This window comes from Heteronotia binoei, chromosome 16, assembly GCF_032191835.1.
Source record: "Heteronotia binoei isolate CCM8104 ecotype False Entrance Well chromosome 16, APGP_CSIRO_Hbin_v1, whole genome shotgun sequence".
NCBI classification, from domain to species: Eukaryota; Metazoa; Chordata; class Lepidosauria; order Squamata; family Gekkonidae; genus Heteronotia; species Heteronotia binoei.
Window position 1 is genome coordinate 53,305,243 of NC_083238.1, and position 27,700 is coordinate 53,332,942.

The 27,700-nt window shown below is 44.7% G+C and overlaps 1 protein-coding gene across 1 annotated transcript in view; it reads left to right on the forward strand.

Annotated features, from left to right (window-relative positions):
* COL3A1 (collagen type III alpha 1 chain) overlaps positions 1 to 27,700 on the forward strand; it is a 73,573-nt gene that overhangs the window by 30,585 nt on the left and 15,288 nt on the right. Inside the window, exons 26-38 of the mRNA XM_060257051.1 lie at positions 4,639 to 4,683; positions 5,303 to 5,401; positions 5,505 to 5,612; positions 9,265 to 9,318; positions 11,104 to 11,157; positions 11,581 to 11,634; positions 13,281 to 13,334; positions 14,132 to 14,239; positions 15,531 to 15,584; positions 18,958 to 19,011; positions 20,150 to 20,311; positions 22,045 to 22,152; positions 26,882 to 26,989. Of these exons, the coding sequence (XP_060113034.1) occupies positions 4,639 to 4,683; positions 5,303 to 5,401; positions 5,505 to 5,612; positions 9,265 to 9,318; positions 11,104 to 11,157; positions 11,581 to 11,634; positions 13,281 to 13,334; positions 14,132 to 14,239; positions 15,531 to 15,584; positions 18,958 to 19,011; positions 20,150 to 20,311; positions 22,045 to 22,152; positions 26,882 to 26,989 (1,062 nt within the window). The remainder of the gene's footprint in view (positions 1 to 4,638; positions 4,684 to 5,302; positions 5,402 to 5,504; positions 5,613 to 9,264; positions 9,319 to 11,103; positions 11,158 to 11,580; positions 11,635 to 13,280; positions 13,335 to 14,131; positions 14,240 to 15,530; positions 15,585 to 18,957; positions 19,012 to 20,149; positions 20,312 to 22,044; positions 22,153 to 26,881; positions 26,990 to 27,700) is intronic.

Below are 27,700 nucleotides of genomic sequence, written 5' to 3' on the forward strand. Positions count from 1 at the left end.
AGATAGATAGATAGATAGATAGATAGATAGATAGATAGATAGATAGATAGATAACTCAGTGCAATTCAAACTTTACTTTTGATTGGGACTCTTCGGTCTCAGCAGTAACTCACAAAAGTTTAAGTGGTAGCCTGAACCTGTAAAATATGTTAAACCAATTAATTTAGACCTAGCATCAGTCTAGGAGACAAAGCAGATTCGCTACTGAGATTCCTGACAGAATAGTTTCCCGTAACAGAGCTCATAAAAACCTGGTAGGCTTTTGGCTTTCAAAATAATCTTCATGTACGGTTAGTCTCACAGAATAATACTAAATAGGTCCCCTCAGACTCCTATGCAGGTCTCTTCAGTGGGACTTAGACCCCAGAAAGTATTCTTAGAATTGCACTGTCATGGTCATGTTTACTGTCTATTTGTGCATGAACTAGAAAAAGACTTGGGAAAAGCTTGAATCTTGTTTCAGTGTCCTTTTATGGAGTGGATTCATATGTGTTGGAAGTCATGTGTGTTGGAAGTCTTAAAAGTTTCCCAGAACTAGGATCCCACTCTGCTGCATGAAATATATATTTATTTTTCCCTTCTGTAGATCATCTGCCCTTGCATGTTCACATCTTATCTATCTGCCTTTATATGTCTAACTCAAAGTCTCCAACATGGTACCCTTCAGTGCCATGACATCTTTCCTGTCACTTTCTCAGTTTTTTTAGAAAGTGGGAGGGGCTAGGAGGGACGTTTGCCTGGCAGGGCTTCTGATTGGCCACTGGAGATCTGATAGGCTTTGCGGATTAAAAGGCATCCTGTTAAGCAGAGATTCTGCCTGAAATGTTGAAAAGGTACTATTTGATTTATGTATAACCTCCCTCCCTGATACTTTCGGTTGACTCTGTCTGTTATTGTCAGCCATTTTGTGGTTGTATCACCGCCCTGCAGGGACGGAATTCTAGCAGGAGCTCTTTTGCATATTAGGCCACACACCCCTGATGTAGCCAATCCTCCAAGAGCTTATAAAAAAGAGCCTTGTAAGCTCTTGGAGGATTGGCTACATCAGGGGTGTGTGGCCTAATATGCAAAGGAGCACCTGCTAGAATTCCGTCCCTGCCGCCCTGTCAGAATTACAAAGGGGCCCAGAGGTTCCGAAAGGCTGGAAACTTGTGATCTAGATAGAGCCTTCTTTCTAATTTTTATTTCCATCTCAACTTTCTATCAATAGTTCTTCTCTGTCTCTCTCCTTCTCAATTGTTACCCTTCCCTTCCTCTGTTCAAAAGCTGTTCATGGCGCCAGATGTGTGGCCCACATTAGGTAAGCCTCATGATTGAATTGCTCTTCCCTGCCTGCTAAAGACGAGCACTGTACACTGTCTGAATTCCTATATGATATAACTGTCACTGGATAATACGCCAGGAGAATACAGGGCACAAGTCAGGGAGATCTGATACCTGAATGCTCTTCCACATATGTGCATAACTAACATATCTGGGCCTGAACTGGGCAGCCCAGGCTAGCTCAGTCTTGTCAGATCTTGGAAGCTAAGCAGGGATGGCTCTGGTTTATATTTGGATGGGAGACCACCAAGGAAATCCAGGTTACTATGCAGAGGCAGGCAATGGCTAACCACCTCTGTATATCCCTTGCCTAGAAAACTCTATTGGGTTGGCTGTGACATATGTTGTGTGACTTTACGCAGACACACAACATATCTGGTAGAACCTTTTTGTTTCGCCTAAACTGAATATGGGACTTTATCTGATGCAATTCATGAAACCCAATGCTCTAAAAAAAAAAAAAAAGCCAGTGTGGTATAGTAGACTCGAATCTGGAGAACTGGGTTTGATTCCCCATTCCTCCACATGAAGTTTGCTGAGTGACCCTGGGCCAGTCACAGTTGTCTCAGGACTCTCTCAGCCCCACCTGCTTCACAAGGTGCCTGTTGTGGGGAGACGATGGGAAGGCCATTGTAGACCAATTGGAGACACATGATAGCTGCTAGGTCACCTTGGGCCAGTCACTGTTCCCTCAAAAATCTCTCAGCCACACCTGCCTCATGAGGTGCCTGTTGTGGGGAGAGGAAGGAAGGCCATTGTAAATCTCTTTGAGACACATGATGGCTGCTGGGTGACTGGGTCAGTCACAGTTCTCCCAGAATGCTTTCAGCCTCAATGACTTTGCAAGGCCTATTGTGAGGAGAGGAGGGGAGGAGATTGTCAGCCATTTTGAGACTAATTAAGGTAGAGAAAAGTGGGGTATAAAACTTAATCTTCTTCCAAGTCATTCTTGGAATTATGTCAAGGTAAAAAATGTTGGGCAAGAGCCCCATGGTGCAGAGTGGTGAAGCTGCAGTACTGCAGTCAGAGCCCTCTGCTCACGACCTGAGTTCGATCCCAGTGAAAATTGGTTCAGGTAACCGGCTCCAAATTGACTCAGCCTTTCATCCTATTAAAGTCGGTAAAAGGAGTCCCCAGCTTGCTGGGGGGAAAGTGTAGATGACTGAGGAAGGCAATGGCAAACCACCCTGTAAAAAGTCTGTCGTGAAAACATTGTGAAAACAACATCACCCCAGAGTCAAAAACGACTGGTGCTTGCACGGAGGACTACCTTTACCTTTAAAAAATGTTGGAAATTCATAAAGGAAATATCAATCAATTTTTAGTGATATAGGCTTGTGGATTTCTTGATTGATGCCAGAAAGAGTTTGCATCACTTATTTCTTGACTAAATAAAACTGTCTGCAATGATATTAATGGCAGCATTCCTTACAAAATGTTGGATAACTTCAGAACGTTGATAGATATGTCTGAATTTAAATATGGCTGAAGACATGAATAAAAATGACAGAGTTTTAGGAATTTCTAGTTGTTCAGGTGTTTTGATAAATTAGAATAAAGTTAGATTTTAAAATAATTCAATATTGGACCTGTCTTCAGGTTTGAGGTTTAGACATTTTATTTCTTTTACACTGCCAGAATACTTGCAAACATAACAGTTATCAGACACAGTTTAGGACTCCAAAGAGAACTAAACAGGAACATCTATTTCCTATTCATAATCATCGCAGAAACTTTTATCAACTGAAATAAAATCAATCCATCATCTGAGGCTCTGGCCATAGTAAGATATAAATCCAGTCAAGGAAGCAAAGAAATAGGAGCCAAAAGAAGAGAAATGAAGATGGCATAGTTCTACTTCTAATATTATACTCATTAAAGAGCTTTGTAAACCTTTGGAATCATGGCTCAGTGGTAAAGCATCTGTCTTGCATACAGAAGGTCCCCGATTCAATGCCTGGCAACTCCAGGGATCAGGTACAAGGTGATGTTAAAATCCTCTGAGACCCAGAAAACTAGAGTAGGTGGTTCTGACTTTTAGACCAAAGATCTGATCTGTAGAAGGGATCTTCATGTGTATTCCATGTGAAGGATGTACTTCAAACAGATAGCAAGTGATAAAAGTTAACAGAGAAAAGACAATTTTTTGCAAGTCATAAATACAATTGAAATTTTAAAAACATCTTTAGTTTGGAAGATGGAACAATGGGAAAAACCTAAAACTGTTCTTTTTCATCAAGTATCAGAGGTCAACCTTGTAGTAATCCCATCAATTAATTTCAAATTGTAATATTTTATAGCCAGTTTGGTGTAGTGCTTAAGTGCACGGACTCTTATCTGCAGGTCTTCTTTTGTAGGAGGAACTCCTTTGCATATTAGGCTACACCCCCCCCCCCCGATGTAGCCAATCCTCCAAGAGCTTACAGGACTCTTCTTACAGGGCCTACTGTTAGTTCTTGGAGGATTGGCTACATCAGGGGGATGTAGCCTAATATGCAAAAGAGTTCCTCCTACAAAAAAACTCCCTGCTTATTCAGGAGAGCTAGGTTTGATTCCCCACTCCTTCACATGCAGCTGCTGATGTGAGCTTGGGTCTGCCAAGTTCTCTCAAAGCTGTTCTGCTCAAGAGCAGTTCTGGGAGAGCTCTCTCAGCCCCACCTACCTTGAGAGCCAGTTTGGTGTAGTGGTTAAGTGTGGGAACTTTTATTCGGGAGAACCAGGTTTGATTCCCCACTTTTCCACTTGCAGCTGCTGGAATGGCCGTGGGTCAGCCATAGCTCTCGTAGAATTTATCCTTGAAAAGGCAGCTGCTATAAGAGCTCTCTGGCCCCACCTACCTTACAGGGTGTTTGTTATGGGGGAGAAGGTAAAGGAGATTGTGAGCCACTCTGAGATTCACAGTATAGGGCAGGATATAAATCCAATATCTTCTTCTTCATCATCATCATCTTCTTCTACCTCACAGGGTTTGTATTGTGGGGAGATTGTAAGCCACTCTGAGATTCCTTCTTCTTCTTCTTCTTCTTCTTCTTCTTCTTCTTCTTCTTCTTCTTCTTCTTCTTCTTCTTCTTCTTCTTCTTCTTCTTCTTCTTCTTTTCTCATAACAAAAATAAGACATGTTTAAGAGACTAGTTAAAAAATTCAAGACAATAAAAGGAAAGGACATTCAGCCTGTCATATTACTATTCCAAATATACAAATTGGATTTTATATTAAGTACACTATTCAGGAGAGGAAATCTGGAAGCATGTAGAATGTCAGTGTCCATGTAATCCATGAAACATACCAGCAACATATTTTGATTTTGGTTTACAGGGACCAAGAGGAGAGAATGGAGGCCCAGGAGCCCCAGGAGCCAAGGTAAATTTCTCATCAAAAAAACTGCCTGATTCTAAATGTGAAAGAAGGCAAATGAACTCATGACAGAGACCTCTCAACTATAGGGTTGCCAAGTCCAATTCAAGAAATATCTGGGGGCTTTGGGGGTGGAGCTAGGAGACTTTGGGGGTGGAGCCAGGAGTAAGGTTGTGACAAGCATCATTGAACTCCAAAGGGACTTCTGGTCATCACATTGAAATGGACTCCACACCTTTTAAAAGCCTTCCCTTCATTGCAAATAAGGAAGGATAGGGGCACCTTCTTTTGAGGCTCATAGAATTGCACCCCCTGGTGCAAACCTTTTGAAACTTGGAGGGTATTTTGGGGAGAGGCACTGGATACTATGCTGAAAATGTGGTGCCTCTACCTCCGAAAACAGCCCCCCCCCCAGAACCCCAGATACCTGAGGATCAATTCTCCATTATTTCCTATGGGAATCTGTCTCCATAGGGAATAATGGAGTGCTCAACAGACATTTCCCTCCCCTCCCTTGCTTTCTGATGACCATGAAGCAGGGGGAGAGCCTCCAAACCGGGGGATCCCCTGCCCCCACCTGGGGATCAGCAACCCTACTCAGCTAACAAGCTTTTATTTGTATCAGGGTGAAAATGGCGTCCCAGGTGAACGCGGTGCACAAGGACCTCAAGGACCTCCCGGAGCCAGAGGTGGAGCAGGCCCTCCCGGACCAGAGGGTGGAAAGGTACTTAGGGGCAGCAGCATATTCAATGCATTCCTTAAAATACGTTCCAGACATTTTCTCTCTGTTTTAATATGAATTGTTCTCCTTCAAAATATTCTTCTAGGGTCCTGGTGGTCCTCCAGGACCTCCCGGGGCATCAGGATCACCAGGTTTGCAAGGAATGCCAGGTGAGAGAGGAGGAGCCGGAAGTCCTGGACCCAAGGGAGACAAGGTATCGTCCCTGTTGACTTATGCCAATAATAGAATGATGACTATTATTGTGAAAATGTATACGTGTGCCACAACCAACTTACGATGACCCAGGTACCATTCCCACCAGATAATTAACCAGGTCAGCTAACTAACCAGCTAATTAAACAGATCAGGAGTCAGCTACTTTTTTGAACCTGTGGGCATCTTTGGAAATCCAATACAGTGCAGCGGGCGCCGTCATAAAATAGCTGCCACAAAATGGTTGCTCTAACTTACCTTCAATCACACAGTAATAGGGTTTCCAAGTCAAGTTCAAGAAATATCTGGGGACTTTGGGGGTGGCGCCATGAGACTTTGGGGGCGGAGCCAGGAACAAGGGTGTGACAAGCACAACTGAACTCCAAAGGGAGTTCTGGCCATCACATTTAAAGGGACAGCACACCTTTTTAAATGTCTTCCTTCCATAAGAAATAATGAAGGATAGGGGCACCTTCTTTTGGGACTCATAGAATTGGACCCCCTGGTCCAATCGTTTTGAAACTTGGGGGGTACTTTGGGGAGAGGCACTAGATACTATACAGAAAAGTTGGTGCCTCTACCTAAAAAAACAGTTCCCCCAGAGCTTCTGAAACCTCCAGATCAATTCCCCATTATACCCTATGAGAATCAATCTCCACATAGGGATAATGAAGTGCTCAGTAGACGTCCCCACCCCCCGTTTCTGGTGACTCTGAAGTGAGGGATCGGCCTCTCTACTCACGAGTTGCAGCCAACTTCTTCCAAGTAACACAGACACCCCATCCCAAGAGGAAGCCTTTCCTGGAGCCTCCAGAGGGAGAAAGTCACATGGTGGCTTTGGGTGTGGGGCTTACCCCCACCAGCCAGCTGACTGGGGGTGGAAAGGAGCCTGGGAAAGCGGAAGAACCCCCGCTGGGACTTGGCGATTGGTAAGCCTACACAGTAAAGATCCTTGTGCTACTTTGGTAACCATTTTACAACCTGATGAGATTAAATGATTGATTTAGCATAAAATAGATTTAAAAATTAAAGAATGTAAAATAAATTAGAAACTTCATGTAGCTCAATGAAATGAGAAAAGGTGGAAAATTGAAATAAGTATGTTCAGTATTACTTCTCCATACCCCTTTTCCTTTCCGCTCTCCCCAATTACCTTATGAATTGAATAACAATTGTTTATTTTAAAAAAAAATAGATTCTTGTGCTGTAGTGGCGATGGCTACCAACACAAGATTTCCAAAAACCTACACAGCCAATCAGAAGGCTTGCTGAGCAAAACCCTCCCTTGGCCCCATTCACTTTCGAAAAGCACTTAGCAGGCACAATCAGGCCTCAGATTCAGCAAGAGCTCACAGGAGCACAGCTCCTGAACCTTTCTGAGGGTTCCCCCTCCTCCTCTCCACCTTGTCCATTGAACAGTAGGTGCAGCTGCATAACAATCCCTGAATGAGCTCTACCACCTATTTTTCTACAAAACAACTCCTTGGCACAATTAAAGGTGTTGGCAGGTGCCGTTGCAACCACAGTCATCGTGCCAGGGACTCCTGAACTAGATATTACTGTTGGAACAGTTGTAGGTTTATCAAAAAACCTCAATTCCAAAGTTAGGCAATTAAAAGCTACCGATTCCCGTCTTTCCTTATAATGCATTCTTGGTTTTTCATGCATCAAATGAAGCAGACTCTGCCTTAAAAATGCTTATGTCAGTCACTGTATATTTGTCGCCTTTAGGACATTGCAAGACCCTTTTTAGATCACTTTCGTATACACTAAATAATGCACTTTTAATCCACTTTCAGTGCACTTTGCGACTGGATTTTATTATTGTGCAAGGCCAAAATCCAGTTGGGAATAAATTTGGAATTAGCGCTTTTTCAATAATTCTTAACCCCATCTTTAAAAAAAAAAAAATCATCTTTTCCACCGCCTGCTGATGTGTCTGTGTCTATGATTGCATGTTTTATGAATTGTTCATTTGTTTTTATGTTGAACTTGTTTTTTCTGCCTTGGGGACCCTAATCCTATATTGGTTGAAGAGGTGGCCTATCAGTGTATTCAATAGGTAATTTTTTTTAAAAAAAGTTCTATGACAACACTATCTGCTTCAGTGCCAGCTATTCCTGACAAAGTTTTCCATTTAGGTATCCAGAAGGATGGGGTAGAATTCTAGCAGGAGCTCCTTTGCATATTAGGCCATACACCCCTGATGTAGCCAATCCTCCAGGAGCTTACAAGCTCTTGGAGGATTGACTACATCGGGGTGTGTGGCCTAATATGCAAAGGAACTTCTGCTAGAATTCCACCCCTGGTCTCGAGTTGGCAAGGGTATGGGATGAGCCCACTAGTGTCCCACCTCGGGACCCACAAAGTAGGAGGCAGAATACGTCCCTACCTCAAGGGAGAGACTGGGGCTTTAAGTGTTCAGGAGAGTCCCCAGGGAGCCTCTACCATGGAGGGCCACTGGTAGCTGAGAGCAATCTGAGCCAAGGAGCCCCATACAGTACCGGCAGTAACTGTGGAACTGTGAACCAAGTCAATTTATTTATAATTGCATTTTATTTACCACCTTTCTCAGAGTTCACAAAGCTCAGGGCGGTTGACAACAGAGCGGTACAATTTAAAACCCAGAAGTTAAAAAAAAAGTTAAAATGATATCAGAAGGTGCCAAAAAAGACATACAGTATGCATTAATGTCTCACAGTAAGTGAGAGGAGAAGGGTGGAGGAGGGGAAGGGAGTGCCAGGTAAGGTGGTACCCATTGCTGTCCTCAACCAAAAGCCTGGTGGAACATCTCTGCCTTGCATGCCCTGTGGAGCTGCATATAGTCTTGCAGGGCAGTGGTTTGGGGGGGTTTGGGCAAGGAGTTCTACCAGGCAGGAGCCAGGGCTGATAAGGCTCTGCCTCTGGTTGAGGACAGTTAAGATGTTTTTAGAGCTGAGGATCACCAGTAAGATGTTCTCAGCAGAGCATAAAGCTCTTTGGGAGACATACCAGAGGAGGAGGTCCCTCAGATACATGGGTTCCAAACTGCTCATGACCTCAAAACCTTTAACCTGACCCGGTACTCCACTGGGAGCCAGTGCAGCTGGCACAGCATAAAAACATAAGAGAAGCCATGTTGGATCAGGCCAATGGCCCATCCAATTCAACACTCAGTGTCACATAAGAACATAAGAGAAGCCATGTTGGATCAGGCTAATGGCTTATCCAGTCCAACACTCTGTGTCACACAGTGGCCAAAAACACTAGTGCCATCAGGAGGTCTACCAGTGGGGTCAGGACACTAGAAGGCCTTTCACTGTGCCCCCTAAGCACCAAGAATACAGAGCATCACTGCCCCAGACAGAGAAGTCCATCTATACCTTGTAGCTAATAGCCACTGATGGACCTCTGCTCCATATGTTTATTCAATCCCCCCTTGAAGCTGTCTATGCTTGTAGCTGCCGCCACCTCCTGTGGGAGTTAATTCCATGTGTTAATCACCCTTTGGGTGAAGAAATCCTTCCTTTTACCCGTTCTAGCACAGGTTGAATATAGGTGGTCCATGTTGAATATGTGCTGTTTGCAGTTGAATATGTGGTTTGAGACCAGTGGCACCTTTAAGACCGCCAAAGTTTTGTGCTATGCTAACACAACTGTCTTCTGTTCAACAGGGAGAACCCGGTGGCAGAGGGGGTGACGGCTTGCCTGGTAAAGATGGCGGAAGGGTGAGTAGATCCCATCATGTCCATTGAATGGCTTCATAGCAGCACAGGTAGCTTCTTTCATCAGCATCGGGTTTTCCCCCCAAGAGAACGAAGCACAATCATATGAAAGGACCATATAAATATGTATATCCTGCTGATAAGGTAAATACATAGTGCACTGCTATCTGGGTTGAATTCTCTTTCCCCTTCTTTGTATGACAAAGTTGGAGTCCAGTGGCACTTTTAAGACTTGTCACTGGAACCAAACTGTGTTCAACTTTTATTTTATTTTATTTTTTATTTTTTAAATTTTATTACCTTCGTATCCCACCCTCCCCTAACAGGCTCAGGGCGGCTAAAAACAATTAAAACAACAGAATGTTAAAATAAAATTGCAATGCAATTGTTGTATATAATTATAAGAACAAAGTTTGAGTTAAGTGGCGCTCCGGATATCTGAAGAAATGTACATGCACACAAAAGCTGATTTGTTGTTGTTCAGTCGCACAGTCGAGTCTGACTTTGCGACCCCCTGGACCAAGTCACGCCAGGCCCTCCTGTCTTCCACCATCCTCCGAAGTCTGCTCAAATTCATTAGTTGTATCAGTAATGCTGTCCAGCCATCTCATCTTTTGCCATCCCCTTCTTTTGCCTTCTGATTTTCCCAGCATCAAGGTCTTCTCCAGTGAGCGCTCCCTTCTCATTTGGTGGTTAAAGTATTTGAGCTTCAGCTTCAGCATCTGACCTTCCAGGGAACAGTTTGGGTTGATTTCCCTTAGGACTGACTGATTTGATCTTCTTGCAGTCCAAGGGACTCTCAAGTGTCTTCTCCAACACCACAGCTCAAAAGCATCTATTCTTCTGAGCTCGGCCTTCCTTCTGGTACAACTCTCACAACCATACATTACCACTGAGAAGACCAAAAGCTTATACCCGGAATAAAACTTAGTTGGTCTTAAAGGTGCCACTGGACCGAAACTTTGTTCTGCTGCTTCACACCGACATGGCTACCTCCTTGAATCTATATAATTACAAATAAAAGTTTGTGAAAGAGAACTTTGCTACCTTCCCTTTCCTGCAACCCCTTTCACCATCCCAAGCAACCCTGCAAGGTTGGGGGACCCTCAGGAAGGGGATCTGCAACAAGAGAGAATCCACAGGAAACATCTCTACCTGCTGCTGCATGGAGAAAGAGAAAAACAAATTGCAATAAAATCATTAAAACATTTCACACAAGTTCATATAGCTAGGCGGGGTTCAAGCGTGTCGTACGGTTTCAAGTTCAATGTCATACAAGTTACTTCTTCACACCAACCTCCTTTCTTTGTATGTTAGTGATTGCCACCTAGATCCAGGGCTTTTTTTGTAGCAGGAACTCCTTTGCATATTAGGCCACACCTCCATGATGTAGCCTATCCTCCAAGAGCTTACAGTAGGCCCTGTAAGAAGAGCCCTGTAAGCTCTTGGAGGACTGGCTACATCATGAGGGTGTGGCCTAATAGACAAAGGAGTTCCGGCTACAAAAAAAGCCCTGCCTAGGTCCACGTGACTTTGATGTTCTCTGAGCATTAACAGGAAAAGTCAGTCTATAGCTGTCTTCGCCAGCATCATTCCGTTTAATGGGGGAGGGGGGCCTTACTCAATATTAGGTACAGGTATAGAAAAATAACCCATCAAATTACCTATAAACAATTTGCATCACTTTTGGATTCCAGATTTTTTTTCGGGGGGGGGGGGGGAGGTGTTGACAAATGTCTACACCTTCTATGGACAATATTTGTTCTGTCTTTGTTTCTAACCTTGCAGGGTCCTGTAGGATCCATCGGACCCCCTGGTCCAGCTGGCCAACCTGGTGATAAGGTATTCGCTTACTCTAAGATGAGAAATTATTGTTGTTGCTGCTGTTCTTATTCTTGTTTCTGTTGTTATTATTGTTGGTGTAGTGGTTAAGTGTGTGGACTCTTATTTGGGAGAACCGGGTTTGAGTCTCCACTCCTCCACATATAGCTGCTGGAATGGCCTTGGGTCAGCCATAGCTCTCGTAGGAGTTGTCCTTGAAAGGGCAGCTGCTGTGAGAGCCCTCTCAGCCCCATCCACCTTACAGGGTGTCTGTTGTGGGGGGAGAAGATAGAGGAGCTTGTAAGCCACTCTGAGTCTCTGATGCAGAGAGAAGGGTGGGATATAAATCTGCAGTCTTCTTCTGCTTCTTCATATAAGTGTTACCGGTACTTATTTTATAATGAGCCGTATTCTGAAGTAAACATTCTTCATCTTTTCTTTCAGGGAGAGTCTGGTTCAGCAGGACCGCCTGGTCCAACAGGTCCTCGTGGTGGCCCCGTAAGTGATGGGGGGGTGGATTGTGTGTGAGCAATCAATTGCATTACTGTACACTAGAGAGCTTTACTTGTGTTCTAAACATGAATTTACTCAAGAAGTGATTGTCAGAGGAAGATCTCTTAGAGAAGCCACAGATCTTTCTAGTGTTCCCCTCCCCCAAGCAGTTACAATCTGGCAACATCCAAAAAAAAATTGCCAGGGTAACTGGCTCAAGTATTTACAATCACATGTTTTGGTGTCCTGCATTGTGGAGCTTTGTCCATCTGGCCTTACAAGTTTTTAAAGCAAATGCAGAAAATCCCCAAAAAGTAAAGGCAATTTGTTAGCAATTTGTTAGTGTAGTACAAAACTGTTTATTGCAGTATGTTATTATAGCATACTGTGATGTAGTATCTTCCAATAAACCACTTAATTCTTATCACCAACATGATAAGAATTGGACCACTAGTGTTCCTCTGAAACTTGGACCACTAGTGTTCCTCTGAAACTTGGACTACTAGTGTTCCTCTGAAACTTGGACCACTAGTGTTCCTCTGCCCTCAGGCTTCTGTTTTTCGCTGGCTCAAGTGATCAGTTTCCCAACCATTGCTCTTGAGTTGTGCATTTTGAGCCACGGCAACCTCCAGGTTCCCTGCGCCATTTTTAGATTCAGGATTATGTTGCCGTGTGAAGAACTGGAGATTGCTGTTGCTCAGAATGCACAACTCAAGAGTACCGCAGAACAAAGTCAACACACCAAAATTACTGTGGAATACACATTCGCCGTACAAAATATATATAATATTGAAAATATTTTAAAATTCATCTATTGTAATGCCAAAGTAGAAAAGTACAATAAAGGTATAACAGACTCTTGAGCAACTCATTAATACCAATAAATGTCACAGTCCAGATTTCTTCAGCTTCAAAGATTATTCAGTGCCAATCCACCCGCTCTTGCGGGGGCGGGGGGTTAAAGTGCTAGTGCTTGAAATTGACTCCGTTGTGCAAAGTTCATTTAGAGTTCATAAACGTATTTAGCCATTCTTCAAAGACATGATTTAAAACTTTACATCTTCTAAAGCATATTATTGCATAAAGTGAGAAACATCCACAGCCTCTAACGGGAACGCTTCTGCCTGTGCTACCGTTTCTGGTCTGCCCTTCCACAAAGAGACGTTTTCCCACATCTAGAGTCTTTTCAGTACTACGTTGCCGTGTGAAGAACTGGAGATTGCCGTGGCTCAGAATGTTCCCATGAAGCAACTGGTGGGAAATCTATCACTTGCTCTGAGGAAAACAGAAGCCTTGTATCTAAGAAACTCAAGCCCCAAAAATCTTGTTGGGCAAGTAATGCTCTGTGGGAGGAACAACAGTGTGAGGGCTTCTAGTGTCCTGGCCCCACTGGTGGGCCTCCTGATGGCACTTGGGTTTTTTTTTTTTTAACCAATCTGTGACACAGAGTGTTGAACTGGATGGGCCATTGACCTGATCCAAAATGGCTTCTCTTATGTTCTTATAACCCATAGCAACAGAGGCCTCCTGTTTAAGGGGATTAAATTAACACATTCAAATGAGTTAAGAACAGCATTATTGGTAGTGCTGTATTTAAGCTTCAATTATGGGCTGTTTGACTCTTCTCTCTCTGCCATTTTTGTAATTCTCAGGGTGACAGAGGAGAACACGGGCCCCCAGGCCCTGCTGGCTTTCCTGGAGCTCCTGTAAGTATGGAGATTTTTACAAACTCAATTCACTTGCTGCTGTTTCATACATTTCTTCTTTGAGGGGTTAATAACTTCGGGCAGGGATCCTGCAGTAAAGGTCTGATAACAGAAAGGAGAGCATTTTTTAAAAAAAATTCAGACGTCCAGTTTGCCCTTCATACTGTTCCTTGGGAGCCACGATCCCCTGGAATTAACATGTGAGCTTCACTGCTGCAGGAAGCAGTGGTGGTGACTACAAGCATAGACAGCTTCAAGAGGGGATTGGATAAACATCTGGAGCAGAGGTCCATGGGTGGCTGTTAGCCACAAGTTATAGAGGGAACACGCTGTGTGGGACTGTGGTGCTCTGTCTTCTTAGTGCTTGGTGGGCAACAGTGGGAGGGCTTCTGGAGTTCTGGCCCTGCTGCTGGTAGATGTCCTAATGCCACCTGGATTTTGGCCACTGTGTGAGACAGAGTGTTAGACTGGATGGGCCACTGGCCTGATCCAACTTGTCTTTTCTTATGTCCTTATGCCTAGGGCAGGGATGCTCTGTATTCTTGGTGCTTAGCGGGCAATGGTGGGAGGACGTCTGGAGTTCTGGCCCCACTGATGGACCTCCTGATGACACCTGAGTTTTGACCACTATTTGACACAGTGTTGACTGGATGGATCACTGGCCTGATCCAACATGGCTTCTCTTCTGTTGTTATGCTTGCCATATGTCATGATATAAAGGGCACAAAAAACAGAGGTTTATCAGGTCTCATTATGTATGGAAGTTTAAAACATGTAATAACTGGTTTCTCATGTAGGGACAAAATGGAGAGCCTGGTGGGAAAGGTGAAAAAGGCCCTTCTGGTGAGCGAGGTGAGCCAGGCCCTCCCGGGGCAGCAGGTCCACTTGGAGGCCCTGGAGCACCGGTAAGTATTCTATCACGAACGTTTTATGTGAACATACCAGGGGTGGCCAAACTGTGGCTCTTTCACATGTATTGTGTGGCTCTTGAAGTCCCCCCCCCACCCCCTGTTGGCTGGCTTGGAAAAGGCACCAGTTCCTTTAAATAACTTCGCCAAGCCAAGTCAGTCAGTGGCTTGGAGAATGCATTTAAAATTAAAGTTATTTTCTTTCCACCTTTCCCTCCCATCTCCTTCCTTCTTTCCTGCCTTCCTTCCTTGTGGCTCTCAAGCATCTGATGTTCATGTCTTGCAGCTCTCAGACATCTGACATTTTTTCTATGTGTCTCTCTAACATCTGACGTTTATTCTATGTGGCTCTTACGTTAAGCAAGTTTGGCCATGCCTGGAACATCCAGGGCAGAATCCCTGTTCACAAGTTACCGTGAACAAACGTACAGTCCACGTATACTTGATTTTTCTTTATACTCACCAAGATTTTAAAGGGTATACATTCTTTTCCTGTGGTAGAAAAACTAATTTTCCTTCTTTCCGATTCAGCTCAGTACCAATGTTCCTCTAAGCTGTAGAGTCTTGTGAGCAAAAATTCTACTTTGTGAGCTACTGGTATTAAAGTTGTGAGCTGCTGGCGTTAAAGTTGTGAGCTACTGGATAAATTATTGTGCTCTGTGGGCATCCCTCCTGAGCTAAGGCAAAAATGTGTGAGCCGGAGGCTAAAAATACGTGAGCTAGCTCACGCTAACTCAGCTGAGAGGGAACACTGCTCAGTAAATTTCTTATAGAGCGGCACAATTCATCTCGGCAGTCAAGAAAATCTGGGCTAGAGCTGTGTCTAAATGTGGAACTATTTTAATTGTACATAGGGAAGATGTTTTTGTGTTTTAAATGCTATTATGCTGTCATTTTAGCCAGAGTTGTCTGTGTATTTCTGTGTCCTCTTTGTATTGGCCTTTGGCCTTATACAATAAACCTTTTGCTCGCTTTCCCTGTATACAGGCACAGTGTAATTCTCCTGTTACATGCAGTGCATCTGCACCTAAATGTATGATTTAAACCTCACATTTATCCATGGTCTCTGGTTTCATTTGCAAACCGACCACACATCAGCTCTATCATACAAACAAGTAGGCCCCTGTAAATTTAGGATGTAAGATACAAACAGAGCTATAGTTTCCCCCCTTTTTTACCTCCAACAAGAAGCTTTGTCCATTCATCAACCGAAGGTTTTTGTGTACTTTCTAACTTGGGGTTCCCCTCCTCCACTAATTAATGTGCAACATTCTCACATCCTTTCTAGGGTCCCTCTGGCCCACAAGGAACCAAAGGAGAGCGTGGCGCTCAAGGTCTTCCAGTGAGTATTGCTTTTTGCTCTGTCCTTAATAAGTATTTTATTTATTTATTTATTTATTTCCATTTATATCCCATCCTCCCCGCCAAAGCAGGCTCAGGGCGGCTTATATATTCATGTATGAACATAAAACACATGAAGCACATTCGGCCAGTGCTGAGAGAGCTGCACTGGCTACCTATTGTGTTCCGAGTCTCTTTCAAGGTGTTGGTATTGACCTTTAAAGCCCTCTATGGTCAGGGGCCTGTCTATCTGCGGGACTGCCTTTCTCCACATGTTCCCCAGAGAGTACTGCATTCAGGAACAAAAAATCTATTGTCCATCCCTGGACCAAAGGAGGCTAGGTTGCGGCTGACGCAAGCTAGGGCCTTCTCGGTGGCAGCACCAGAATTGTGGAATGCTCTCCCGGAGGCCATAAGGGCCCTGCGGGATCTCTCTAATTTCTGCAGGGCCTGTAAGACCGAACTGTTTCGACAGGCCTTTGAGATCTAACCGGGAAAGAGCTGCCACCCTACATCATTATAGAGAACTATGTGATCACCGCTTATATTATATTGTAGTGATACTGCACCATGAAATGAAATGTTTTAAAAATTTTAAATTGTAATTATCTTTTATTTGTTTTAATCTGTAAAAATGAATGCTGTTAGCCGCCCTGAGTCCGCTTGTGGAGAGGGCAGGATAGAAATTTAAAGTAATAAATAAATAATGAAACAAAAAATACAATTAAAACATAAAATATTAAGAAACATTTGAGGTGCTATTGATCTTTAGATGGCAGTCTGTTTAATAAAATGGATGGCTGCCTATTCTGTTTTGTATTAAGTTTAACTATTCTGCTGTTCCAGCTGGATGTTATGTATAGAACAGCTCCTAGGGTCATGCTAGAGGTGGACCAGATGTTTCAGACTCTGTTGTAGCCTGTGATCTGATTAACAAAAGGCTTGGTGGAAGAGAATCGTCTTGCAGGCCCTGCGGAACTGTGTGAGCTCTCGCAGGGCCCTAACCTCTTCAGGGAGCTCGTTCCACCAGCTCGGAGCCACAACAGAGAAGGCCCTAGCTCTGGTCATCATAAGCCTGGCCTCTTTGTCTGCACAACCCAGGAAATTCACAACTCCCTCCATTCTCCCACTCCCCCAGTTACCCCTGCTCTGTGCCCAGAAGAAGGCAAAAAGACTCCAGGCTTCCTGGGGAATCTGACCTGAAAGAAAATTCCATAGTAGTGATCAGGGCTGGCATGTAGGAGTCGGCAAAGTAGGCAGCCACCTGGGATGCCACCTCACCTCAGGGGCAGGCAGCCCCTCCCCGTCCCCACTCATGGCGACCCTTTCCTTTCTTCACTGGGCAAAGGGCAGGACGAACCATGCATTCTTTCCAAATGCACAGTTCAGCCCACCCCTTGCCTTGCCTTCTCCCGCTTCAGAGGGAAGCGCAGGGGGATCTCTTCCTCTCCCCCCCCCCTCCGCAGCACATCAGGTGTGCCTTCCCCTTGCTTCTGGCAGCAGCAATGCGGGTCTTTGCTGCCTGCTTCCCTCAAAGGCTGGAAGAAGCAGGGGAGATGTGGTGGTGGTGGCTTCTTTCTGGTGCCCTCTGAAGCGTGAGAGGGGCAGGCTGAGCGTTCGTGCAAAGCGCACACAAGGTGAGTCCTAGGAGGGGGAGGAACCCCCAGCACCGAGCCTGGTGGTATTAGCATTACCTTGGCCACACCCCCTGACATCACCATTGTTTCATACAGGGCTTTTTGTAGAAAAATCTCAGCAGGACCTCACTTGCATATTAGGCCATACCGCCTAGCACTAAGCCAGCCGGAACTGCTTTCCTGTGCGTTCCTGCTCAAAAAAAGCCCTGACCTTGGGCATATAAGAAAGGGCCGCAAGAGTCAAGTACTGACTCTTCCTTTCCTGCTCTGCTTGCCCTCTCCTGATCTGCCTAAGTTCACAAAGTCAGAATTGCTGTCAGATGGCCACTTATCCTCTACCTCAGGGGTGGCCAATGGTAGCTCTCCAGATGTTTTTTGTCTACAACTCCCATCAGCCCCAGCCAGCATGGCCAATGGCTGGGGCTGATGGGAGTTGTAGGTAAAAAAAATCTGGAGAGCTACTGTTGGCCACCCCTGCTCTACTTACTATTAGGTGTTTCAGCTTCAACAGGGTGCAAACCCTTAGGGCTTCTACACTGCACTGTGAGGAAAAAAGCAGCATATAAGGTCTCTCTAACTTGGAAATTGATAGGTTAAGAAAGTGTTTGGAATAGTTTTCTCCAGGTCACCAATCATTGGAGGTAAAAAAAACAAACCTGTCTTTCGCAGTGTCAGCGAACATTCGTTTGACTTTTGCACTGTGAATATTCGCATCTAGGTTGTAGATATTACAAAAAAGTATGAATACCTCTTGCGAAAACCGATACATATTGCATAGAAGTTTCTAAATTCTGTCCCTGATAAATTTGTTGTTGTTTATAAAATTTATAGCCTGCTCTCCTCAGAGACTAGGCTCAGAACAGGGTAACATCATTTGTGAAACATTCAGTTCATAAAACTAATATTTTTATTTTATTTTATTTATTACATTTGTATCCCGCCCTCCCCCGACGGGCTCAGGGCAGCTAACAACAGTTAAAACAACACAGCGCAAAATAAATTCACAATAAAATCATTAAAACAACACACACGATGTCATACATTTCAGGGGCATTTCGTTCAGTTTTAGTTTCATTCCCTAGAATCCAGATGGTCATTGGGATGAGTTCAATTACCAATGCTGTGGGATGGCGAAATGGTGGTCGTCTCCCCATTAGAATGTTAAATGCCATCCTAAACAATTCTGCCTTGCGGGCCCTGTGGAACTGTGGCAAGTCCCGCAGGGCCCTGATGTTTCCGGGGAGACCGTTCCACAAGGCAGGGGCTGCCACTGAAAATATAAAATCATAATAAATGCCATAACGTATGTAATAAATGGACACATCTCTCTATAAAGCTAAAAGATGGCAAAAATCTCAGGGGGTATAAGGTATAGTTATTTGATAAGAAGGAAAGGGGAGAAAGGAAGAAGGCCCATCCAAGATGGAAACTGTTAAGATAGCGCCTGTCGCTGTCCTCAGCCATAAGCCCAGCAGAACAACTGTGTTTTGCAGGCCCTGCAGAACTGTGACAACTCCCGCAGCAGCCTGATCTCTCCTGAAAGAGTATTCTGCCAGGTTGGAGCCAAGGCCCTGGCCCTAGTTCAGGATACCTGGATGCTCTTTGAGCCAGAGGTCACCAACAGATTAGGTTTAATTTAATTGCTGCGCAAAATATGTGGTTATTTTTCGTTGTACTTTTCTATATTTCATTCCTCAATGTTCAATGCCTCGATTTAACGTTGTTCTTGTATTTCAGGGTCAGGCCGGCTTCCCTGGTTCTCGCGGCTTACCCGGTCCTCCCGGCAACAATGTAAGACTTTTAGCATGTCATTTTTGGTATACATTTCTGATCCAGCTCCCCCCACCTACTACAATAGATTCCTGGTTGGCATGTGAGGAAGGGGCAGCGGCAAAGCGGCGCATGCAAAATGCTGCCCTTTCCACTGCAGCGAATGGGAAAACTCATTTGCAGCTCTGTGCATTACAGCTCATGTCCAATGCAGTCCTATGCATGTTTACTCAGACATAAATCCCATTTAATTCAGTGGCACATTCCCCCAAGCATAGGATAACAGCCATGCCTCGAAGCATTAATCAGCTGGTTGGATTTAATACTCTACTGCAGGGCTTTTTTTGTAGAAAAAGACCCAGCAGGACCTCATTTGCATATTAGGCCACACCCCCTGATGCCAAAGCCAGCGGGACTGTGTTCCTGCTCAAACAATGCCCTGTCTATTGTAGGGCTTGACTACGGCTTATCTTCAGAGTGAAGGGTGGGGTTTTCTTTACAAGTACTAGATCTCTCAGACTTATGAGCAATAAATAACAGCATGGAAGCCATCTCTATTTCCCCAACAAAATAATGAATGGGAGTATCGTTTTCTACTTTTCTATGCTAATAAAACCAGAATTTCATTACAATATATATTTTTTCTTTTCTTCTTAGTTTCTATCATTTAGTTATCACTCTCTAAGGCATGTGTTAACTATAAATATATACTCACATCCACACCTAAATTCTCTCTCTCTTTCTTTCTCTCTTTGGTGTAGTGGTTAAGTATGTAGACTCTTATTTGGAAAAACTGAGTTTGATTCCCCACTCCTCCACTTGCACCTGCTGGAATGGCCTTGGGTCAGCCATAGCTCTGGCAGAGGTTGTCTTTGAAAGGGCAGCTGCTGTGAGAGTCCTCTCAGCCCCACCCACCTCACAGGGTGTCTGTTGTGGGGGAGGGAGATGAAGGAGATTGTGAGCCGCTCTGAGATTCGGAGTGGAGGGCGAAATATAAATCTAAGTCTTCTCTCTTGCCTAGGCCAAACAAAATCAATTACTTTAATCACATCATTTTATAAAATGGATCATCCCTTCTTTCCATATTTCAGTAGGGTCCCCCCCCCAATGCTGTATTTCTCATATGTCAACTTTCAATCTATCCAATATTGATTTTCAGGGCAACCCTGGACCACCTGGCCTTGCAGGTCCATCAGGCAAAGACGGGCCTCCTGGTCCCGCTGGGTCCACTGGCCCTAGTGGGTCCCCTGGAGGTGCCGGTCCAAAAGGAGAGCCTGGAGCACCTGGTGAAAGAGGCCCAGCAGGAGCACGAGGAGAACCGGTAGGTACCCTTTGGGGCAATCCATACCTAGAGTCAGGATGGACGATCGGTGAAATTGCAGCTTTTCTATCATTTCTCACTGCTGATAATACAAAGTGGACCAGTATTAATTGCATGGTCTTCTGTGCGGACTCTTATGTGGGAGAACCGGGTTTGATTCCTCACTCCTCCACTTGCAGCTGCTGGAATGGCCTTGGGTCAGCCATAGCTCTCTCAGAATTGTCCTTGAAAGGGCAGCTTCTGTCAGAGCTCTCTCAACCCCGCCTACCTTCACAGGGTGTCTGTTGTGTGGGAGGAAGGGAAAGGAAATTGTAGGCGGGGTATAAATCCAATATCATCTTCTTCTCCAGCGAAGACCAAGGTATTATAGCAGTTCTGCTATTGACTAATTTAATGACTGTGTTTGCATGACAACCTGACCTGAATGGCTCAGGCTAGCCCAGTCTCATCAGATCTTGGACTCCTAGCAGGTTTGGCCCCAGTCAGTATTTCTGGGAGACCACCATGCTATGGTGTAGCCATAAGTCTGCTGCGACTTGATGGCACTTTCTACCAGTATTTGCATGGCAAATTGTTGGCAGTTTTTGCATTTGCCCTAAGATATATATTTGACACCTTCCCAGGTGATAAAGATTGAGATCCAATTGTTTGTTTAATGTTTAATTCGATTTATATCCCGCCCTCCCCACCAAGGTGGGCTCAGGGAGGCTTACATCAGAGTCTTAGCATGCTGTGATCACAATCATAAAAACAATAAAACCATTTAAATATTTAAATTAAAACACATAAATTAAAACAATATACAGCTTGGTGCTAACACATCAGATGTTCTTCATAGTTCCAGGATGGCAGTTATTCCAGAATTCTCAGGTTGAAGGCCTGCCGGAAGAGAACTGTCTTCCAGCAGTTGATCCCACCAGGATGGGGCTGCCAATGAAAAGGCCCAATCACTGGTGGTCACTAATCTCACCTCCCTCAGTCCAGAAATCACTAGGAGATGTTGGGATCCAGATCTTAGTACCCTCTGGGGAACGTGTGGGGACAGACAGTCCCTCAGTTCACAGTTATAGCTGGCATGTTTGCTTATTCAGCATTCAAAACTGGAATAACAACATAAGGGAAGATGGAGGACATCCAAAGCCATTTAAAATGCAGAAATACAGAGGCAGATCATTTAAGGGATCAAGGGGGATTTGTGGAGAGGAACAAACACAGCACACAGTCTAGAGGGAACACTCTGTCTGGGGCCGAGATACTCTGTATTCTTGGTGCTAGGGAAGCAACAGTGGGAGGGCTTCTGGAATGCTGCCTCCACTGATGGACCTCTTGATGGCACCTGGGTTTTGACCACTGTGTGACATGGAGAGTTGGGCTGGATGGGCCACTGGCCTGATCCAATATGGCTTCTCTTATGTTCTTATGTCTGGGCCAGTGATGCTCTGTATTCTTGGTGCTTGGAGAAGCAATAGTGGGAGGGCTTCTGGAATTGGCACCTGGGTTTTGGCCACTGTGTGACATGGAATGTTGGGCTGGATGGGCCACTGGCCTTATCCAACATGGCTTCTCTTATATTCAAGTACTTTTTCATCTCTACCAACTCATTGCTCACTGAAAATGTTCTGCACTTTAAAAATTCCTTCCCCCACCAAAGATGCTTCCTATTAAGCATAGAGAATACCTTTGTCTTAGACTCCACTGCCTTTAGTCTAAGCTGAAACCCATTTCTTTCCTAGGGAACATCAGGACCTTCAGGAATTATAGGCATCCCCGGACAACGTGGTACTGCAGGACTGCCAGGCTCAAGAGGAGCCCCAGGACCTGTTGGTCTACCTGGTATCAAGGTAAGGCAAACATTCTTTGAAGATGACCCTTTATTGAAATCACCTCAATGATCTAACGGACTCTTTGAGTTTTCAGTGACAATTTTCATGTGTAAAATAAACAAAACCCTTTCCCTATTCTTCTTAATGGTCTAAGATGTGGAGTGATTGTACCAAATCTGAGATGTACCCAACATGCTATATAGGCAATGCAAGGCGCAAGAACATATCATTTTAAAATACTGCTCATGGCACATGTCTTATGCATATGGTTGAGTCTGAAATACCATGAGTGGAGCTATATTCCTGGAGGGAAATTTCCCACTTCCCCTTTTCTGCTGCACCCAGCTGTACATCCTGTGCAGTTCATAACACTGGTAGATCCACAGGAGTAGCATATGGCACAACATGGTTGTCTGCGTTGGGACAGGGAATTAGTGGAAATCTCGTGTGAGTGGAAGTGCTCTTTACATGAGGGGAAGAACGCTTAGGATCCAGGCCTCTGAACATAAAACCTATTCATAGATAGCATCAGGGGTGGAATGCTAACAGGAGCTCCTTTGCATGTTAGGCCACACCCCACTGATGTAGCCAATCCTCCAAGAGCTTACAAAAAAAAGAGCCTTGTAAGCTCTTGGAGGATTGGCTACATCAGGGGTGTGTGGCCTAATATGCAAAGGAGCTCCTGTTAGAATTCCACCCCTGGATAGCATGATCTCATCAAATGTCTTCAAATTCTTATTTCCATGGATCACTAGTTAGTACCTGTTAAGAACTTGCGTTGTTGTTCAGTCGCAAAGTTGAACCCGACTCTTCACAACCCCATGGACCACATCACACCAGGCCTTTCTATCTTCCACCATCCTCCTAAGTTCGCTCAAATTCATGTTCATTGCATCGATAACGTTGTCTAACCATCTCATCCTTCTTCTTCTTTTACCGTCAATCTTTCCCAGCATCAGGGTCTTCTCCAGGGAGTGCTCCCTTCTCATTTGGTGGCCAAAGTATTTGAGCTTCAGTTTCAGTATCTGACCTTCCAGGGAACAGTCAGGGTTGATTTCCTTTGACTTATTTGATCTCCTTGCTGTCCAAGGGACTCTCAAGAGTCTTCTCCAGGACCACTTGTAGGAGTCATTAATTGCACGATCTACATTAATTCCCACTCTGTTGCTAGTGATTCGTTTCCTGAAGTGCCTTTGCATGGTTTCCAATGTTTGCCAAATATTTTAAGTCTAACAGTTTATAGCGTATATAAGATTATATCATGACATTCCCCATGCCATTCAAAAAGAGATAATTATGGGTCCAGAGGTAAATGAAGAACCAGGGTTTTGTAAAGTATAGCTTTGCAATTTACCGAAATCATTGAGCCCTCATTTTCAAGATACATTATATTATGACAATAACCAGCAGTTTCCATTGGTTGTACATGAAACTACACACGTTTTCCATGGAGATCATAGAAAAAAACCCTAGAGTTGTATATAATTACAAGAACAAAGTTTGAGTCCAGTGGCACTCCGGATATCTGAAGAAATGTACATGCACACAAAAGCTGATTTCCTCTTGTTCAGTCGCACTGTCAAGTGTGACTTTGCGACCCCCTGGACCAAGTCACGCCAGGCCCTCCTGTCTTCCGCCATCCTCCTAAGTCTGTTCAAATTCATTAGTTGCATCAGTCATGCTGTCCAGCCATCTCCTCTTTTGCCATCCCCTTCTTTTGCCTTCTGATTTTCCCAGCATCAGGGTCTTCTCCAGTGCGCGCTCCCTTCTCATTTGGTGGCCAAAGTATTTGAGCTTCAGCATCTGACCTTCCAGGGAACAGTCTGGGTTGATTTCTCGTAGGACTTACTGATTTGATCTTGCAGTCCAAGGGACTCTCAAGTGTCTTCTCCAGCACCACAGCTCAAAAGCATCTATTCTTCTGTGCTCGGCCTTCCTTATGGTACAACTCTCACAACCATACATTACCACTGGGAATACCAAAAGCTTATACCTGGAATAAAACTTAGTTGGTCTTAAAGGTGCCACTGGACTGAAACTTTGTTCTGTTGCTTCACACCAACACGGCTACCCCCTTGAATCTATATAATTACAAATAAAAATTTGTGAAAGAGAACTTTGCTACCTTCCCTTTCCTGCAACCCCTTTCACCATCCCAAGCAACCCCGGAAGGATGGGGGACCCTCAGGAAGGGGATCTGCAACAAGAAGGGAATCCACAGGAAACATCTCTACCTGCTGTTGCATAGAGAAAGAGAAAAACAAATTGCAAATATATTATAATATAGAGGGTTCAATGCAAGGAGGAGACATGGTGGCAGTGATCATTGGGGAGGGATGGTGGCTCAGTGGTAGAGCATCTGCTTGGGAAGCAGAAGGTCCCAGGTTCAATCCCTGGCATCTCCAAAAAAAGGGTCCAGGCAAATAGGTGTGAAAAGCCTCAGCTGGAGACCCTGGAGAGCCGCTGCCAGTCTGAGAAGACAATACTGACCAATTCTGATTCAGTAGAAGACAGCTTCATATGTTCATGTTCATAGCTCTTTATTCAGTTACAGCATGGTAGCTACAGAACTAAGAAGATTGGAGAACTGGGCCAATGGGGCCAACTATATAGAGGTCAAGGTTCCCACGCTAGGATGCCATTGGACCATTCAAACCAGCAGGGGGCCCATGATTGGAGCAGGGCAGCAGGGATTTGGATCCTACTGCCCATTGTTCCCGAGTCCCCAAGCTCAGTCCTAAAGGCTCCAATGAGCTAGGCAGGAACGCTAATAATATAAGCCCTCATACACAACATCTATAAATGCATATCCCTCCACCCTGGATTCCATAAATCCTCAGTGGTTTAAGCCAGGTAATTTGCCTTACCCTCTTTTCTGACATTTCATTTACTTCCAAGACCAACGAAGTTTTATTCAGAATGTAAGCTTTCGTATGCATGCGTCCATTGGATTCTAACTTTATACCACTTTGCATTCTGAACTGCTGCCCACCAGCTATATGTAGCTCTGCTCACTGCACCCTATTCCATTGTCTGAAGAAGTATGCATGCATATAAAAGCTTCTGAATAAAACTTGGTTGGTCTGACATTCTGAATAAAACTTGGTTAGTCTTAAAGGTGCTACTGGACTCCAACTCCTACTTTGAAAGCCAGTTTGGTGAAGTGGTTAAGTGTGTGGACTCTTATCTGGGAGAACCAGGTTTGATTCCCCACTCCTCCACTTGCACCTGCTAGAATGGCCTTGGGTCAGCCATAGCTCTGGCAGAGGTTGTCCTTGAAAGGGCAGCTGCTGTGAGAGCCCTCTCCAGCCCCACCCACCTCACAGGGTGTCTGTTGTGAGGGGAGAAGACATAGGAGATTGTAAGCCGCTCTGAGTCTCTGATTCAGGGAGAAGGGCAGGATATAAATCTGCAATTCTTCTTCTTCTTCTTCTTCTTCTTCTTCTTCTTCTTCTTCTTCTTCTTCTTCTTCTTCTTCTTCTTCTTCTATTGCTTCAGATCAACACAGCTGCCCACCAGGATTAATTGACTTCCAACATTGTGTGCCTCCTAGAGCATGCTTAAAGGGGGTCTTTATTAAAAGTCATCACTTGACAGTTGGCCATAGAAGTATACAGGGGTAGAATTCTAGCAAGAGCTCCTTTGCATATTAGGCCACACACCCCTGATGTAGCCAATCCTCCAAGAGCTCACAAGGCTCTTTTTTGTAAGCTCCTGGAGGATTGGCTACATCAGGGGTGAGTGGCCAAATATGCAAAGGAGCTCCTGCTAGAACTCTAGCCCTGGAAGTGTATAATATCATAGGCCAAGATACACAATGCCCTCTTAGCCAAAGTTAATCCCCTCTGAACCCTTTGAAATCAATTGCCTTAGTTTGTGGTAACTCTGCATAAGATAGTTGCGTCAGTGGGGGTTTTGGTTTAGAATTGTGGACTAAGCTCAGCTCTTCAGTGAGTGTGTGTTACTATTAGTGTGAGGATGACCCATGGAAAGAGGTATGCTTTCATAATGACTTCTGCTTAGCCCATCCATTTGAACTGAAATAAAACTTGAAATAATGTATTCCCATGGGAGAACCAGTTTGGTGTAGTGGTTAAGCGTGTGGACTCTTATCTAGGAGAACCAGGTTTGATTCCCCACTCCTCCACTTGCACCTGCTGGAATGGCCTTGGGTTAGCCATAGCTCTCTAGGAGTTGTCCTTGAAAGGGCAGCTTCTGTGAGAGCCCCCTCAGCCCCACCCCTGATCTCACAGGGTGTCTGTTATGGGGGGAGAAGATATAGGAGATTGTAAGCCACTCTGAGGCTCTTATTCAGGGAGAAGGATGGGGTATAAATCTGCAGTCTTCTTCTTCTTCTTGGGTGGAATCCAGACCTGCCTAGCCCAGTCTCATTAGATCTTGGGAGCTAAGCAGAGTTGACTCTAGAAGGTCTATCTGGGTTGTGAAGCGGAGTTGACCTACAAGGCCTATCTGGGTTGTGAAGCAGAGGTAGGCCATGGCAAACCACCTCCAAATGTCTCTTGCCTTGAAAACCCCACCAGGATTGGCCATAAGTCAGCTGTGACTTAATAGCACTTTCCACCACCATGCCTGTGGGGCATCTACTACCAACTGCACATAGATCTTTTCTAATGCCAACTATTTGGCGATTGACCGTTTATGAATTAATAGTTTACACAGGGATTGTGGGGTTTTTTTGTTTTTGAGGGGGAAAATGTGTCTCTGGTCTATTTCCTTTTCTGTGTAGGGTGAAGATGGAAAACCAGGATCCAACGGCAGCCCAGGAGAACGAGGCCCCCCAGGTGCACAGGGTCCCCCTGGACTTAGCGGAACACCTGGAGAATCAGGCAGGGATGTAAGAAACAATTCTTATTGTTGTTATTGTTATTTGTTGTTGTACAGAGATGTAAGAAACATTTTCTTCTTATTCTTCTTCTTATTATTTTGTTCTGACTTGGAGATCAATAGTCTCATGACACATAGGGTGGGCTCACACTGGGAATTTGCCACAACCGTCTCCCACTTTGCACACTTTCAAAAAGAGCATTCAGACTGTGTGCAGGGAGCATGCATCATGCTCCCCAGCCATTCAGACAGCTGGGAAATGCACCCTGCATGCACTTTAGAGATTTGCTACCAGTCAGCTCCCGGTAGCTATTTAATCCAGTCCCAGCCCAAACTAAGACAAGGTAAAAATGGGTGGGACTGGGCTGGGGGGGTGGGGCAGATGCATAGATGTGATTGTGCGCATTAAATCTGGAGGGGATTCAGGGCTAGGCTGGGCCAAATTTCTTGTGTCATCTTCAGGCCTTGGATTCAGCAGGAGCTCACAGGAGCACAGCTCCTGAACCTTTCTGAGAGTTCCACCTCCTCCTTCCCACCATGTCCATTGAATAGTAGGTGCAGCCGCATAACAATCCCTGGATGAGCTCCACCACCTGTTTTTCTACAAAACAACCCCTGGTCATCTCACCCATAGTAATATAATGCTATAAACCAGAGGTCCCCATTGTGGTACCTGTGAATGTCATATTTCTGAAACTATTGGTTAAAAGACCGCACTCAA